General features: G+C 36.7%; 1 protein-coding gene across 1 annotated transcript in view; it reads left to right on the forward strand.

The window, feature by feature from the left end:
- Positions 1–19365, forward strand: part of ATP11C (ATPase phospholipid transporting 11C (ATP11C blood group)) — a gene marked incomplete at both ends in the record, with an annotated part of 220410 nt that overhangs the window by 184213 nt on the left and 16832 nt on the right. Inside the window, one exon of the mRNA XM_080719070.1 lies at positions 5525–5652. Within this exon, the coding sequence (XP_080575196.1) occupies positions 5525–5652 (128 nt within the window). The remainder of the gene's footprint in view (positions 1–5524; positions 5653–19365) is intronic.

A 19365-nucleotide genomic window follows, 5' to 3' on the forward strand; every position in this document is an offset into this window, starting at 1 on the left:
AGTGGCATTCTACCTCCAAGCCCAACCTTTTTTATTATTATTTTTTAATTTTAAAATAGTCTTGCTAAGTTGTGGAGGGTCTAACCAAGTTACTGAAGCTGTCATTAAAAACACAATCCTGCCATCTCAACATCCCATGTTCTGGGATTAATTACAGGTGTGTACCTCCACAGTAACCATTTTGTTGCCCTTTTAAAACAAGTTTACCAAGCACAAATTTTATGAAAAAAGAATGGACTTATTCCTTATAAAGTCAGCTGAGAATATTTTTTCAGCCTATAAATATTAGAGTTTTATTTTTATTTATTTTAGTATGCTTTTATTGGTATGTTATAATTGTACATCATAATGAGCTTCAGAATGATAGGAACATACATGCACACAGCATTTGATATGTTTTTCTCTGGGTCCCACCCTAATCCCTCCCCTTCCTTATATGTTATCGCAATTGGTATTGATAATTTCATATTTGTATATAACATTTTTTAAACTGTTACCTTCATCAAGTCTCCTTTTACCCCCTTGCATAAATGCCTTCATCACTCTACTGAAGTCTCTTCTTCTTTATCTGAAGTCCTTTTATTACCCAGTTTATCTTTAGCTTCCGTATAAGAAAGAAAACATAACCATTTGCTTTCTGAGACTTGCTAATCTCAGTATCATATTCTCTAGTTCCATCCATTTTCCTTCAAATCACATAATTTTGCTCATCTTTATAGGTGGGTAAAATTGCATTGTGTGTATAGCCCACGGTTTTGTAATCCATTCATCTGTTGATGGGTACCTTGGCTGGTTCCATGATTTGGCTGTTGTGAATTTTGCTGCTAGAAACATGGATGGGCATTTATTGCTCTAATATTCTGACTTCAGTTCCTTTAGGAAGATAACCAAGGAGTGGTGTAGCAGGGTCGTATGGTAGTTCTATTTCCAGTCTTTTGAGAAACCTCTACACTAATCTCCATAGTGTCTATTTTAATTTGCAATCTTACCAGCAGTATATAAGTGTTCTTGTTTCACCCTTCCTTACCAGCATTATGATTGTATTCTTGATGATAACCATTCTAACTGGAATTAGATGGAAACTCAGTGTTTTGTTTTTGATTTTCTGGTGGTTCTGGGTATTGAACCCAGGAGCATTCTTCCTCTGAGCTATCCCCCAGCCCTATTTTATTTTATTTATTTATTTGTTTACTTATTTTTGAAGCCATCCCACTAAGTTACAGAGGGCCTCACTAATTTGCTGAGGCTCTCTGCAAACCTACAATCTTCCTCCTATCTCACCCTCCCAAGTACTGGGATTACAGGCCACCATGCCCAGCTAAATGTAGTTTTGATTTGCATTTCCCTCATTGCTAATGATGTTAAACATATTTTTATATATTTATTGGCCATTTGTATTTATTGTTTTAAGACATGTCTATTCAGTTCAGTTGTCCAATTTTATTGGATTATTTTGGGATTTTTAATGTGAAGTCTTTTAAGTTCTTTAGATATGTTGGATATTAGTCATCTCTCAGAGGAGTAGCTGGCAAAGATCTCCCATTCTGAAGGCTCTTTCTTTAGACTCTTGAGAGTTTATTTTTCTATACAGAAGCATTTTATTATTTTTATTTTATATATTTTATATATTTTATTGGTGCATTATAATCTCACATAATGTAGATTATGATAACAATGGCATATATTCACATAGGACTTGGTGCCTCCCCTTTGCCTTCCCATTTTCCTTCCTCTCAATATCGAGTGCTCAGGTTAACAATGTTATATTCACATATATAGATATAGTGACAGGTAGCATTTCCATTAATTAACCTCAGCATTCTTCCTTCTCTTCCCTTCCTTCATGGCTTTGGTGAGGTTTTCCCTCCATTATATGGAGTCCCTCTGGTATCCCAAATACTCCCTAGAGTATTTAGAGAACGCATACATACCTTCTCTTTCTGTTCTTGGCTAATCTCACTTAACATAAAGTTTGAGATATGCAAATCAAAACTACACTGATATTCCATCTAACCCCAATCAGAGTGGCAAGCATAAAGAAGTCAAATAACAGCAAATGTTTGTGAGTATATGGGAAAATAGGAACTCTTCTACACTGTTGTTGGGAGTGCAAACTATAGTTCAACCACTATGGTGATCAGTGTGGAGATTTCTTAGAAAACTGGGAATGGATCCACCATCCAATCCAGCTATACCACTACTGGATATCTTTCCAAAGGAGTTGAAATCAGAGAACTACAATAACTATGGAACCAATATAGTGTCCACCAACAGATGAACGGACTACAAAATTATGAGAAATACACACAATGGGATTCTACTCAGCAATAAAGAAGAACAAAATTATGTCATTCATAAGAAGATGGAAAGAGAAAAAACATTTAAAATTAATGCCATCTCATTTTTTTTCAACTTACTGAGATTTTCCCCCAGTGCCTATATGTTGGGATGTTGGATCTATGCCTTCCTCTAGTAATTGCAAAGTTTCTGGTCTGATTTCTAGGTCTTTGACCAATCTTAATTTGGCTATTGTGCAGGGTGAGAGGTTGGAGTTTATTTCCAGGAAAACCAGTGTTTCCAACCTCATTTGTTGACAAGGCTGTCTTTTTTTCCAGTATATTTTTGGCACCTTTGTCAAAAATCAGAATCTGGCATGGTGTTGCACACCTGTAATCCCAGTACTTGGGAAGCTGAAACAGAAGAATCACAGGTTTGAAGCCAACTTCAGCAACTTAGTGAAGCTTAGTGAAACCCTGATTTCCAAATAAAAAATAAAAGATGGGTTAAGGTGTAGCTCAGAGATAGAATGTCCCTGGGTTCTATCCCTAGTACCACAGAAAAAGTCAGTTGGCTTAAAGTGTAAGATTCAGAATCTGGAGTGTCCTCAGTTTAGATTACCTTGACTGCTTAGATTTCAATAGGAGTTGATATTCAATTCCCTTGTTGCTCAACTTGTAGGTTCATCCATTTGAAAGAACCCATTTTATATTTCCCAAATCTCTACTTTGTGCTAGACAAAGTGCTAAGGATATAATAGTGACCTAAACAAACTCCCTTAACCTTGTAAAAATTATGATACAGTGATGAGGCAGTTATTATATATCTGAAGTGAGTTACTGATATCTGCTGATAGAATGCATAATTAGTGTGTTATTAGGGGGAAGCGCTGCTATTTTAGATATGATGATCTGGAAGCAATACTTGGGCAGACACCTGAGAAGCTGAGGGAAGGAATTGTGCTTCTTTGAAATTTTTATCTGTAAAAGGAAGGTGTCTTTGAGGAGTCAACATGAAGTGTTAAGTCTGTTTGCCTTTGACCTTGTGATGCTGCTGAAAGTAGTAACCTTTATTGTAAGTATTGTTGGAATATATATGGAAAGTCATTTTCAATTCAGAACCACATTAAGTGTTTCTCTAGAATATGGAGAACAACTTATGAAGAATGTGGAAAGGGGACCAGGACTTGTGTTCTTTAAGCAAAAAGCCTTTCTTTCTTTAGAAAATGAGGATAGATCTATTCCTTTTTCATTAAAAGAAACATTTATAACAAGTTTAATAAGAAACAATCTTATCAACTAAACTTGTTTGTTTGGTGGACAGTCTGTCTCCTACAATTATGTATCAAAGAATTAAAATTATCTCAAATGTAACCTTAAAGGACCATAGTCAAACAAAAGTAGATTGATGCCTCTTTTGTTTGAATGAAATTTAAGACAAAATTACAAACCAGTCAAATCTGAGTTGTTTTAATTTACTCAGTAGTGAAAATTAGTTTCAAAGCAGTTGTAATGTTGTCTCAACACAGTCCTCTCACTTGAGAATTAAAAGGAATGCAACACATTTTTGTGCTTTTTAATTCTGTTGTATTTTTGCTCAGCTTATTAAATCTTATTAAATCTTGGTTTATAGAAACTATGTGGGAAGTACCTCCATATTCTATATAGAGCCATGCCTTGATTTTCATTGAGAATGTTGCATTCAATACTTTTTCTCTATTGTACACAGAGTTGCTGTTCCCTCCACTAAGTCACACACACACACACACACACACACACACACACACACACACTTTCCCTGTCTAGAATTTGAAATTTGAGTTCCTTGATGGCAGGGATGAATCATCTTTGTCCATAGTACTTAGCACTTTTAGCATTCAGTAAATAATCTCAAGTCAGCTAATGAATGAACTAAAGCTCCATTCATGTTGTTTCCATCCTTCTTAGTCTGAATTTCAACAGGATGTATGATTACATTGCACCAAAAAGAAAACACATGTGTATATAGGATATTTTGTATTTAGGCCACAGAAAATAGTTGAATAACAATACCTAGCACTATTTAGATATGCTGGGCTCTGTAAGTACTTTCTTCGAAATGAGGTTCATATGATACCTTAAATTTTTTAATACACGAAGTTTTGTAATATATCAATCATTTACAAATGTGCCAGAGTTTCCAATCTGTATACCTTCACTCTTCCAGTATTTACTGAATGCTTTCTATATGTGTTTTGAGAGGACAAGATTGTCAAAGCCCTCCAGCCAAAGATCACCAGGGTCATGTTTTAGTTTATCAAATTTGGTTTATTACTCAGTATGAGGAGGAAGAACACATACCAGAGGAAACTATATGATCTCTCAAAAAGAGAATTTTAAAAATGCCTTATTATAGAATTTAGACTTGTAAAATACTAACCAGAAAACTGGGACACAGACTGGCTACTTTCTGTATTTCATTTCTGAACCACACCTGGCTCAGCTTACATTTTTTTGGTCTTTGTTGAAATAGCTACTGATTAAACCAGGTGTGGTAACACATGCTTATAATCCCAGCATTGGAGAATCTGAGACAGGAGGATCCCGATTCACGGACAGCCTCAGCTACTTAGTGAGGCCCTTTGCAACTCAGTGAGACCCTGATTCAAAATAAAGAATAAAAAATAGGCCAGGCATGATGGCGCATACTTGTAATCCCCACGCTTGGGAGGCAGAGACAGGAGGATTGCGCTGGTTCAGAGCCAGCCTTGCTGGCTTAAGAGACCCTGTTTCCACATAAAAATAGGTCTGGGAGTAGCCCGTGGGAGTATATCCCAGAGGTAGAAGGGGTTCTGGGAACCCCAGTACCACCAAAAATATAAAAATTAGGACTGGGGGTGTAGCTCAGAGGTAGAATGCCTCTGTGTTCCATCTCCAGTGTTACAAAAAAAAGACCAATAGATACTGATTACCTGAATATTTAGGAACTGAAAATCTTTTGCAAATTTATTAATGTCCAGTATAAATAAAGCTTATAGTATATAACCATTCTGGACACATTCCTATTAAAGGGGAGGGTGTATTAATATCATAAATAACACAATATTATTATTGTTACCGGGTATCTTATTTATAAAGATTCTTTTGCTCTCGCAAAAAACATGAAAGGAAATTACCTTGTTTTACCCAGTATTTTTCCAAACACTTAAGTATCATCTTGCAAATTGTTGTTATGGTACATTTATTTTCTCTGTTGTTTGTAATTTCAGCCACTGTATGATGCGGCTTATCTTACAATGTACAATATCTGCTTCACATCCTTGCCTATCCTGGCCTATAGTCTACTGGAACAGCACATCAACATTGACACTCTGACCTCAGATCCCCGATTATATATGTAAGTTGGAAACCCCTCAGACTCCAAACTGTGAGTTTCATTTTCATTTGTGAATTGGAAGGAAGCAGAAATGCTCCCTTGGTTTGATTATGTGGTTCAGTTATACATTTTTATCTATAAAAACCAGATCAGCCTGGTTTGGTGGTGCATACCTGTAATCCCAGTACTTGGGAGGAGGCTGAGCCTGGAGAATCACAGGTTCAAGGACAGCCTCAGGAATTAAGCAAGTCTCTCAGAACCTAGTGAGAACCTATTTCAAAGCAAATATTAAAAGGGCTAGATGGCAGGGCATGATGGAGCATGCTTATAATCCCAGCATTCAGGAGTCTGAGACTGGAGGACTGTAGTTCGCAGACAGCCAGCCTCAGCTACTCAGTGAGGCCCTTGGCAACTTAGTGAGATCCTGTTTCTAAGTAAAGAATAAAAAAATAGGGCAGGGGATGTAGCTTGGGGATCAAATGCCCCTGGGTTCCATCTCCAAACCCACAAAAAAAAAGAAAGAAAGAAAGAAATGGGACTCTCCAAAATTCATTCTATGAAGCCAACATCACATTAATACCAAAACCAAATAGAAAGAGCTCAAGAAAAGAAAACTATAGGCCTATATTATTGATGAATTTAAGACACAAAACTGCTAAACAAAACAGTATGCATTCAAAATCACATCAAGGAAAATCATACGCCTTGACCAAGTATGGTTTATCCCAGGGATGTAAGGCTGGTTTAACATATGAAAAACAATTCATGTAATTCACCACATAAACAGAAACAAAGACGAAAATCACATGCTCATTTTAATAAGATGCTGAAAAAGCATCAACAAAATCCAAAACCCATTTATTCTAAAAGCATTGTAGAGAATGGGAGTAGAAGGAAATACCTCAATATTATAAAGGCAATATACAATAGGCTTACAGCCAACATCATATTAAATGGGAAAATCTGTGAAAATTCACCCTAAAAACAGGAACAAGACAAGGATGTCCATTATCACCACTTCTTTTCAATACAGTACTTGAGACACTAGCCAGAGCAATAAGGCAAGAAAAGTAAATCAAAGGAGTACAAACAGAAAAGAACGAAATCTCTCCCTATTTGCAGATGGCATGATACCATATGTAGAAGACCCAACAAACTTAACCAATAAACTTATAGAACTGATCAACAAATTCAGCAAAGTATTTGGATACAAAATCAATCTTAAAATGTCAAAAGCTTTCACGAATGCCAACCACAAATCAACAGAAAAAGAAATCCAGACAATACTTCCACTCAAAATATCCTACACTTAAACAAAATATTTAGGAATAAACCTAATCAAGGAGGTACAAGTCCTTTACAATGAAAATTATAAAACACTGAACAAAATTGAAGACCTTAGGAGATAGAAATATCTTTCATATTCTTGGATAGGTAGAATAAATATCACCAAAATGGCCATTTTTCCAAAAGTGATATACAGATTCTACACAATACCCATTCTGTTACCAAGGTCATTCTTCACAAGCAGAAAAAAATCAGTCCTTAAATTCATTTGGAACAACAAAAACCTAGAATAGGCAAAGTAGTTCTCAGCAAGAAGAACCATGCAGGAGGCATAACAATACCTCACTTCAAACTATACTACGAAGCCATAGTAATAAAGCAGTATGGTACTGGCACAAAAACAGACACATAGACCAATGGGCAAGAATAGAAGACCCATAAACAAATACACACTTATGGCCAAAGACATACACTGCAAAAAAGAGCCTTAGCAAAACTGGTTAACTATATGCAAAAAAAAGGAAATAAACCCCACTTTTTCCACCTGCACAAGAGTAAATTCAAGATGGATCAAAGACTTGGAAATCATATCAGAATCCTTGCATCTCCTTGAAGAGGGCATAGGTCCAACACTTCAACATATAGGCACAGGTAAAAAACTTTCTCAACAAGACCCCAAAAGCACAGTAAACCAAAAGGGGGATCAATACATGGGATTGCTTTAAATAAACTATCAAGAACCTCAACAGAAAGCCAAAAGAATGGTAGAAAAAATTTGCCAACTATTCCTCCAATAGAAGGCTGGTATCTAGAGTACACAGAGAACTCAAAAAACTCACCTCTAAGAAAATAAATAACCCAACCAAAAAATGAGCAGATGAACTAAATAGAGGAAAGAGAAATCATAGATGAGCAAATAAGGCAACCTAACAGAGGGGGATGGTGGGGAGAAGAGGGAAATTCCCTAATGTACACGATGTACATTCACAAAAATATCAATCACTAAGCCAAACATTAAAAAGGGGGGAAAAGGAATGAGGTGGTGTGCATGTATGTTTCTATCATCATGTACTCCATTAAGATGTATGAGTATAATGCACCAATAAATAATTTAAAAAACTAAAATTGTATTTTTGTGTAGACACCAAGGGAATTATGACAATGTAATTTTATATTATAGGAACTGATGTTTCTGAATTAAATATTTCACAATTCCTCAAGTACAGTACACATATACAGGAAATATGCTATTTTCTTGTCAAATATGGGTTTTGTGGTACTAGAGATTTAACACAGGGGTGTTCTATCTTTGTGCTATACCACTGGCTCTATTTCATTTTGAAACAGGATCTCATTATGTTGCTGAGAGTCTTGCTACAATGCTAAGACTAGCTTTGTACCTGAAATCCTCCTGTCTCAGCCTCCCTAGTACTAGGGTAACAGGCATGGCCCACTCACTGTGCCTAGTTAATCTTCTTTTCTATTATTTGAGTGTTTTGTGGTACTGGGGATTGAACCCAGGGGTAGTCTATCTTTAAGATACATACCTAGCCCCCTCCCTTTTTTTTTGTTTGATGGTAGGCTCTTTAGTGCTGCTTCAATCTCTTTGATTGCAATTAGTCAGTTTAAATTTTCTGTATCTCTTTTTTGTGTGTATGGGTATGGGGATGAAACACAGGGGCATTTGACCTCCAAGCTACATGCCCTGCCCTATTTTTATTCTTTATTTTGAAACTGGGTCTCAATGAGTTGCAGAGGGCCTCACTAAGTAGCTGAGGCTTTCCGCGAACCGCAATCCTCCAGTCTCCGCCTCCCAAATGCTGGGATTACAAGCATGTGCCACCACGCCCAGCTAGTATCTTCTTGACTCAGTTTAGGAAGTTTGTATCTGTGTGGAAATTTGTCAATTTCTTTTATATTTTCCATTTTGTTGGAGTATAGTTTTTCAAAGTATTTTCTGATAATCCTCTGGTTTTCCACACTGTTAGTGGTAATATCTTCTTTTTCATCTCTTATTTTCATAATTTGGATTGATTTTTTCTTTGGGTTAAATTGGCTAGTGGTTTATCTATCTTGTTTTATTTTTTCGAGAAACCAGCTTTTGGTTTTGTTGACTTTCTGTATTTTTTATTTTCTACATCATTGATTTCTACTCTGATTATAGTAATTTCCTTTCTTCTGTTGGCTTTGGTTTAGACTGTTTCTGTTTTTCAAGGGCTTTGAGGTATGTCATTAGGTTATTTGTTTTTTTATTTTCTTTTCTTCTTATGTGGGCTTTCAGCGCTATGAATTTTTCTATTAATACTGCCTTCAAGTTATCCCATAGATTTTGATATGTTGGTTGTATCTCTGTTTTTGTTTCTAGGAATTTCTTAACCTTACCCCTTACTTCTTCTCTGACCCATTCTTCATTTATCAGTGTGATATTCAGTTGCCACATGTTTATGTGGTTATTCTAGGTCTTCTTATAGTTTATATCTAGTTTCATTCCACTGTGGTCTGAAAAGACACAGGGGAGTATGTTACATTTTTTTCAATTTGCTAGTTTTCCCTTTGTGGCCTAAGATGTGGTTTATTTTGAAGAATGTCCCTGTGAGCAGCTGAGAAAAATGTGAACTCTGCTTTAGTTGGGTGAAATATTCTCTATGCATCTAATAGGTTCATTTAGTTTACAGTGTTCTTAAGGTTTGAGGCATCTTTATAGACCTTTTGATTAGAAGATCAATCTAGCAGTGTGAGAGGAGTGAAGTCTCCCAGTATTATTGTTTGTGACTTAATTACAAAGACTTTGTTTTATGAAAGAGGCTGCACCTATGTTTGAGGCAATAAATATTGACTATTTCTTTTTACTGAATAGTTTACCAGTTAAAAAATGATGTGCTTTATCTCTTTGGATATGCTTGGACTTAAGTCTAACATAACTGATATCATAGTTGCTACTCTTGCTTGTCTTTGAGTTCCATTGCCATGGATTACCTTGTTCCAGCCCTTCACCTTTAGTTTGTGACTATCTTTACTTGTAAGTTGTGTTTCTTGCAGGCAACAGATAGATGGATTCTGGTTTTTAATCAATTTTTCCACCTTATGTCATTTTATTGGGGAGTTGAGGCCATTTATGTTCAACATGATCATTGAGAGATGATTTTTAATTCTTAACATTTTGAAGTGTTTTTTTTTTGTTGTTGTTGTTGTTTTGTTTTGTTTTGTTTTGTCTTTTGCAGTACTAGGGATGGAACCCAGGGGCATTGTACCTCCGAGCTACACTCCAAGCCCTATATTTTTAGCCCTTTTATTTTTTAAATAGGGTCTCAATGAGTTACAAAGTCCCTTGCTAAGTAACTGAGGCTGTCCTCAAATTGCGATCCTCTAGTCTCTACCTCCCAAATGCTGGGATTACAAGTGTGCGCCACCACACTTGCTACATTTTGCATTTTAACTTCTATTTGAGGTAGTTTGTTCTTCTTTGCTTAGTTGTTTGTTTGATGGAAATTATTGTTTCTCTGGTTCTGGTGTGTATTACATATTTCTTCTTTGCAGTTATTCTTTTTGAGTATTTTTCTATTGTTGGTTTGGAAGACATAATCTTTAAGCTTCTATTTGTCATGTAAGAGTTTTATTTCCCAGTCGAATTTGAGAGATAGTTTTGCTGGGTAGGAAAATTTGTGCTACAAGTTGTTTTCTTTAATTTGGAATATGTTTCTCCAGGCACTCCTGGCTTTCATGACTTGGTTAGGGAATTCTGGAGTGATTATATTTGGTTTGCCTCTGATTATTACTTGGTCTTTTGCTTTTGTTGGCTTATACATAAGTCAGTTTGACTTTTATGTGGCATAATGAACCTTTTATCTGATCTTTTGTTAAGGGGGTTCTTTAAGTTTCCTTTAACTGTATAATGTCTTCTTTCTCCATGTTTGAAAATTTTTCTGATATTTTTGAAAAGATTGTTGATCCCTTTGGTTTCACCTTCTATTCCCTCTTCTATGCATATTAATCGTAGGTTAGCTCTTTTAAAATAGACCCATATCTCTTCAGTGTCCAGTTCATGCTATTGAATTGTTTTTTCTAAATTATATACTTATATATTCATTTTTGGAATGATCATCTTCTAAGACAAAGATTCTATTTTCCATGTCATCTAATATATTGTTTATAGTTTGTACTGATGCCTTCACTTCAGTGATTGCATCCTTCTTCTTTCAGAGCTTCATTTTTATTCTTGTTGAGGGTGTCAGCTCCTTTGTTGATTTGTTCCTTTGTTCCTTTCAGGCTCTCTAAATTCTTTTTGGAAATCTTGTATTATTTCTACTTTTAAATTTCTGATTTGTCCTTATGGCAATCTCTGCAATTCTGTGTTGTCAGGTTCTGTTATCATGGGGTTGTCAGAGCTCATTGCTTCCTTCTTATTCCTCCTCATGATTTCAGGTTTCTTACGTTTTTATCTTTATTGCTTTTGATAGCTTTTCTCAGTCTGTAGGTGTCAGCAAGGGCAAGTTGTATTCAGTGTTGAAGGTAGAGTGAGAAAGTGATGAAGTTATAAATGCAAGAACAGAGTAAAGTTGCAGATAGGATTGAACAGAATGAGGGTAATAGTTTGGTAAGGTAAAATGTATTAGCGATTTGACATAGTGAATATGTAATAGGATTCTAGTAATCAATGTAGAGTATTTAGTATAGTGATATAAAGTAGATTTAATACAAGCCAAATAAGAGAAAGGAAAAGTGATGGAGAGAAGAGAGTAGATATGTATGAGGGAAGAAGCCTGTGAAAGCGTGGGTAGAGAGCAAATAAACAAGCACACACACACAAGAAAAAATAACAAAAAAACAAAATAAGTTCCGGGAAGATGGCAACCGAGAAAAGCGGGGCTTAAGAGCCCCGCTAACAACCAATCTCCATTACCACAAAATCAGCGCCTTTCATAGCCAGAAAACACCATCACCAGTGAAACAAAAAATCACCAGGCTCCAGAGAGAAAGCGGACTGAAAACAGCCACAGAGGAGATAACCGGCCTCACGCCCGAGGACGCGGCAGACGCGGCAGCAGCGCCATACTGCCGGCGGCACCGGCGAATTCACGGGACAGCTACAGCAAGCCGAGGTGAGCCACTGCGGAACAGCCAGGTGGGATTTCTCCGTGCAGAGAGCATCTAAAGCTCCCAGTGGCCGAGCTCAGCACACGCTGCAGGGATTCAGAGTGGAAATCAAATCCAAGAATAAAAACACCAGCCCCACAGCCGAGGGCGTAGCAGCGGCGCCATATTGCCACTGGCGGCAAAAGCACCGAATTCAGCAAGGCCAATACAGCTACATCTGCATACTCAAGAACAGTGAGTCAAATTGCGGGCCACAGAGGAGAAATCCCAGTACTGTACTCCCTGGGACTTGACCCAGTGGGGGAGGGGCGGTGGCAGAGATATCACACCATAGGAGAACGTGCAACCTGGCACCCCCCCCACAGTCTAAAGCAGCCTCTATCGACTCTCTGGGTCGGAGACTCTGTGGTAAAACCCAGTAAAGGAGTAGTGGGGTCTGAGATACTACTGACTCGAGATCCAGAACACCTTAAGTGAAGTCATAGTGACCCAAGGGAAGAACCCAGAGAAGGCACAAACTTCCGAAATCATGGGAAAGAGGAATAACACTGGAACAATTAATGCCCACAACCCCACAACATCAGAACCCGATAAAACTGAAAATCAGAGATTTCTAGAAGATCAAATAAGGAAAATAACTGTAGAAATAATAGAGGTGCTTCGAAAAGAACTCAGAGAGAGCCAAAAAGAGATAAAGGATGCAATTAGTGAAGTAAAGTCCTCAATTCAAAGCACAAACAACCGATTAGACCACATGGAGAACATAATCTCGCTCTAAGAAGATGAGCAATCCAAAAATGAACGCATAGTTTCTAATCTAGAAAAAAATATCCAACAGCAGGAATCTGACATTGAAGAAATGTGGGCCCATTTTAAGAGAGCTAACCTAAGAATAATTGGAATAGAGGAGGGAAAAGAAGGTGAAACCAAAGGGATCAACAATCTCTTCAAGGAAGTAATAGCAGAAAATTTTCCAGACATAGATCAAGAGATCGATACACAGGTCCAGGAAACTTATAGAACTCCCTTTAGACAGGATCGGAGAAGAGGATCCCCACGCCACATAATTGTCAAAATGACCAATGTGGAAGCCAAGCAGAGAATCTTAAAGGCAACAAAAACAAAGGCCCAAGTGACATTCAGAGGCAAACCAATTAGAATCACTCCAGACTTCCCAAACCAAGTTATGAGAGCCAGAAGGGCTTGGAGTAACACATTCCAAACTCTGAAAGAAAACAACTTCCAGCCAAAAATTTCCTACCCAGCAAAACTTTCTATCAAATTAGATGGAGAAATAAGAAGCTTCCATGACAAACAGAAACTGAAGGAATTTATGTCTTCAAAACCAGCACTAGAGAAAATACTCAGAGATTAACTACAAAGAAGAAATAGGTAACACACTCCAGAACTAGAGAAACAAGATTTTCCATCCAACAGACAACTAAGATTGGTTATCTGTGGAGATTCATTATTTATGTTAGTCTTTTACCTATCTCTAAAGGGTATTGTTCGCCTTTATTGTTGTTAATTTTTAGGATTTCTAGTTGGAATATTAATATACCTTCAGATATAGCATTTGGAAATATTTCATCCCATTCTATTAGTAACCTTTAACTCTCTTTACATTGTCTTTGGATATACAATATTTTCTTTTATTTTTTAGGGAGTTTGTATATTCTTCTGTTGCCTGTGCCATTGAAATCATATCCATGAAATCACTGCCAATTTCAATGTTGTGAGGTTTTATGACCCAGATTTTCTCCTAAAAGTTTATAGTCTTAAGATTTATATTTAGGTCTTTAACTATTTTGAGTTAATATTTGTATATGGGATTAGGTAAGGGTCCAATTTTATTCTTTTCCATGTAATTATTATTTTTTAACAATATTTAGTTAAAAGATTAATATTTCCACCACCAAATGTTCGTGGAAACCTTGTCAAAAATAACTTGACAATGTAGGGAAGAATTTAGCTCTTGGCTTGTATTTAATTCCAATGGTTTATATATCTGCCTTTAGAATAGTACTACACTGTTTCAATTATTGTAGCTTTATATGATTTGAAATCAGAAAATATATATCTTCTAGCTTTGTTCTTTTTCAAGATCGTTTTGGGTACCTAGAGTACATATTCCATATTAGGATAGATTTTTTTCTGAAAAATAAATATATAAATATATGATAGTTTCACCTAAAAAATAGAAAAAAAATATTCTATGGTAAGAAAGAAAGCAAAAAGAAATATTGAAATGTTATCTTTAAGTCATCAAAAGCTTGGTATCAGACAAATGAAACTGTTATGTGAGATTATCATTTTAATTTTAGATAAATTGCCATAATACTAGATGTCAACTACTAAGCCAAGCATGGGAGGGAGGATAGGGAGAGAATGGGGTGGGGATTGGTTGGGGGCTGACTGGGAAAAGTGTGCGTGTATGTCTACAAAAGTATGTATCCTACTATGATGTATGAATACAGTGCACCTATAAAAATTTTAAAAAAAGAATCAAAAAAGAAAAATAATAATAATAATAATAATAATAATAATAATACAACCCTACAAATATATGAATACTTGGCCTCTGTGGTCCTTCTTGTTCTGCTGGTATTCTTTCAACCATTTAAGATTCACATTCTATTAAAGGTTCTCAAACATGGTCCAGTCATTCTTTGTTGTTCTGTAACCTATAGTAATGATGTCAGTTTACAGCCCTACTTTTTTTATATCCTTCAGTGATTGGGACCCTGGCCTGGTGTCTCTCTCTGTCAGGCACCAAGTGCCACTAGCATGCTCCCAGCTGCAAGTCTTGTCTCTGAACTCTCAATAAGGACCTGTCTCTGAGACTCTCTCATTCTTCACAGGCAGCCAGTATCAATAGGGCTGGATCTAGTGTTAAGTGCAGGTCTCCCTCCACACTTTCCACGGATGCTGAGTCTCCCCCAACCTGTATAGGCAGTGTATGTTGCTGGGACTAGAGCCAATGTATACATAGAAGTCTGTGTTACCCACATCTAGGGTTGGGTTTGTCTAACTTTTCCCCTTACTAAGATTGAGTGGTCTGCGGTGATCTACAGAGGCCTTACTAGGGCTCTGTGCCTTGGACACTGTAGGCATTTTTGCCTGATTGGTCCTGTGGGCTCTCTGCTAATCCATGCCTCTGCTAAGTTCAGCTCCATCCCTACCTTCACCAGGATGAACTGTAGAGTCTTAGACTCTGCAAATCTGTTGCTTGCTGTCCCTGTAGCCATGCTGGGTGGTATCCTGTAGGGACAACTGGTTCACTAATATAGTGTTGTTGAGCCCCACTCTGGATCTCTGGAGGGCACAGTTAGCTCTGCCACCAGTGTTGCAAGTCATAGTCACATCTGAACAGGAGGAGGCAACTGCTTACAATTTCTTTCTTTTTTTTTTTTTTTTTTTTTTTTTTTTGGTGGTACTGAGTGTGGAACCCAGAGGCTTTCTACCTCCAGGCTATACTCCCAGACATATTTTATATTTTTATTTGGAAACAGGGTCTCACTAAGTTGCTGAGAGCCTCACTAAGTAACTGAGGCTGGCTTTGAACCTGCGCGATCCTCCTGTCTCAGCCTCCCAAGCGCGGGGATTACAAGCGTGCACCACCACATCCGGCCTGCTTACAATTTGATAAACTTTAGCTTCTTACTTCGTTTCAGGTTGTTGGCTTTTTTGGTAGGGGTCTCTGGCAGTCCTGGTGCAATGAGACAAGATGGTACCACCGAGGCACTCATGGCCACAGCTGTTGGAGGCAGGCGGGATACTTTTCTGCTCTCTAACTTCTAGCCTTGTATCCACTGCCTTTCAGTTCTCAGTGTTCTTTTTTAAAAGTATACTGGTTTCTTTCTTCTGTAAAGATGCTTTTTTCACAGCACAGAGATCAAGTGTCAGCAGGACTGATATTTGCTGCTTCCCTCGGTCAGCATCTTCCCAGAAGTCTATTCTTTGCCTTTGATAATAAATATCCTTACTGGAGTGGTGGTATCTCGTGGTATGGGCTTACATTTTTCTAATGATTAGTGATTTTGAACACTTTTTCATATCCTTACTGGTTGTTCGTATGTCTTCTTTTGAGAAATGTCGCTTTAGGTCTGTTGTCTATTTTTTAATCAAGTTATTTAGGTGCTTTTTGTTTTTGATCATGAGTTTTTGAAGTTCCTTATATCAATCTCTGTCAAATATTTAGTTAGCAGATGTTTTCTCCCCATGAGTCAGATATCTCTGCAATCTGTTGATTGTTTACTTTGCTCTGCAAAAGCTTTTTACTTAGATATAATCCTTTTGCCCATTTTTAGTTTTGTTTCCTGGATTTTGGGGGTCTTTTCTAAAACATCCTTACCCAATCAAATGTCCTAAAGCATTTCCCACATGGAGAGTACTATTTATGTGTAAACTTCTCTAACTTTACCTCTCAGCTCTAACAACTGTCAACTCATCAACAAACTTGTTTCATTAATAAATCTATCTCAGGTTTATTTTGAAGCAAATATCAAATATTATATAAAATATATTTCTGTATGTATCTCAAACATAGGAGCTTAAAATAGCTATACCTTGCTACTGAAACTTGAAAAGTCTAATATTAATTTTCCAGTCAATATTCAAATATATCCAATTAAGACCATGTGTTTCAGTCAATATTCTTACTCATAATCCAAAACAACTGATCACATAACTTTGAGGAAAGAAGATTTATTTGCTCATAGTTTCTGGAGATTTTAGAGTTTCAGTCCATGTCGAGCCAAGTCTGCTGAGCTCAAGGCATGCCAGTAAGAAGTAGAGAGAGACAGTGTTAGATTCCGCTCTCACAATGGAAGTAGAAAGGACTCGGGGAGGAGGAACCATATAATTCCAAGACCATACCCCCAGGTACCTTTTCTGTTTTTAAGTACCTATATCTATGAAACACATACTGAAATATCTTTTATATACTATTTGATATTTGCTTCAAGATAAGCCTAGGATAGACTAGATAGAGTTATTAATAAAAACCTTTCATGTGCCTCTTCCAGCATTGCTACCTTGTTTCTATCAAACCTAGTGAGGCATTCTAAATTCAAATCATTACACCATACTTTTTGAATCAGGTTCCAAATAAAAATCCATGCATTGTATTTGATTAATATTCTTCTTCATTCTCTTTTAATCTATAGGTTAACCTTACAATATATCTGTTGACAGGTTTTAAGTTTCCTCCAGCCTACAGTTTGCTAATTGCTTCCTCATAGAATTAATATGTTCTTCTCCTTCCTGTGTTTCTTGTAAATGGATAATTAGATCTAGAGGGGAATCATAGAAACCTTGATAGAAATCTTACAGATCCAATTCCTACACCCTCATTGAAAGTGAAAACCAGATCCCAGAAATGACTTTTCTAAAGACACAGGGTTATCCAGAGACAAAATGAAGATAAAAATCCAGGCCTACTGATCACAATCCTGTGGTCTTTTCAGCAGGACAGTGGTTTCCAAACATTACTGAACAGCATTGTCAGATAATCACTAAAGTGAAACCTAATAATGTATCTGCTCCAGTTGAAGTTGAACTTGAGGGCAGTGAGCAGAATCCTTCCCATTCAGTGCCACTAATAGCTCACTCTAAACACCTTGGGTCAAACTTTACCTTTGCTGCTTACTAACTGTATGCCCTTATCTAGGTTACTTGACTGAGATATGCCTCATTCTTATCTTTGTTAAAATATCTGCAACAGAAGCAGATAACAATGAGGGTTTTTAAGGGTTAAATGAGTCACTACACATAAAAGAACTTTAAAAATAGAACCTTACACAGTACATTTCAAAGGTAGTAGCTATTAATCTTATTATTCTAATGTTTTCTCCACATAACTTCTAGGCTATGCTGAGCATTATTATAAATTTAGAATGTTGAAACTAGAAAAAACAGTTGTGTACAGAATATTGTATAGTGTTTCCATAAAGTTTTAGTTCCTGCATTGCAGGTGTAAGTCACAAGTTATCGAATAGTTGTTTGTAGATACTACACTTATCATTTCTGATACAAAAATAAAGGCTATGTTATACCTATCACCCAGCCCAACTTTCCTTCCTAACCTGTGCTTGTAAATAGTGAGTGCCTCTTTTGATCAGACATTTCTCCAGTCTATCACTGGATTATAGATTGTTCAGTTTCTGTAATTATTCTTTTGTAAACATAAAGCCCTGAACAACTTGCCTGCAACCTTCTCTGCCCTATACCACTAAATTTTAGCAGTGGCATTGTATAGCATAGTATTGATTTCACCTTTGGGAATTTGGTGACTTTAAGCATCACCAAATATTTTGGCATGAAATGAGGCATAATTGGATAATTGCATATTTTATATATGCAATATATGCATAATATACATATATAGTGATCCTTAGTTCTTCTGTGGAGGGAACAGGTATAATTCAATTCTCCTGCAGATTTAAAAATCAAAAGAAAAGGTTATGATAAATCTGTGGCCTATCATGTGGAGGTGCTCAGGCCCCTGCTGCTGATGAGACTTTTCCCAGATCTTCTCATTCATACTCTCTTTAATCTTGATTACCCTATTAGGAGTATTCAATAGCTTTTTCATTCATCTGAGTATAGCTAGAAAGCACAGCCTATAATCCAACATACCACAACACATATACTGTTCTTCTCACTGTATGTAATGTAACTTCCCATAGATAGTCTGTAAAGACAGGAATCTGCTTTTTTCCTCTGCCTTAGCCCAATTCAGTGACTTTGAGAAGCCATATTCACTAGTATTTGCTGGGCACTTCCTTGCAAAGATCTGTATAAAAGGTACCTTCCCTATGGTGCCTAGTTGCCTTGGAAACATGACTTAACTGCTGTTGTGAGAGCTTATTTCTGGGAAGCATCCACCTCTTTTTCTTGCTGATTTTCTAGAACAAATAGCATCTGCAGAATTTCAGATTCCTGCATGTACCTGGAAACACTAGTAGATAAAAGTTGCATAATTGCCATGTTTTTAAGAAAATCAATAATACTCAATATCAGCTGGACAATGATCAGTTGCATTTATATAAAAAGTATTAATACAACCCAGTGACATTCTCAGCTGTGCTATTTGAGTGTTTCAGCACCCTTTGACAAATGTTAAAAGCAATTTGAAAGAGAAACCAAAATAAATACATATAGAAACCTATCTTCTTTGTACAGTTCTACTTTGTTAAAATTGGTAGCCTTGTTTTACATTCTGACTCGTGCTGAAAAGATTATACAATTATGTGTGCGTTGGTAGGGGGGTGCTGTGAATTGAACCCCGGGACATTCTACCTCTCCCAGCTCTTTTTATTATTTATTTTGAGATAGGGTCTCACTAAATTG

This window comes from Muscardinus avellanarius, assembly GCF_963383645.1.
Source record: "Muscardinus avellanarius genome assembly, chromosome: X".
Classification (NCBI taxonomy): Eukaryota; Metazoa; Chordata; class Mammalia; order Rodentia; family Gliridae; genus Muscardinus; species Muscardinus avellanarius.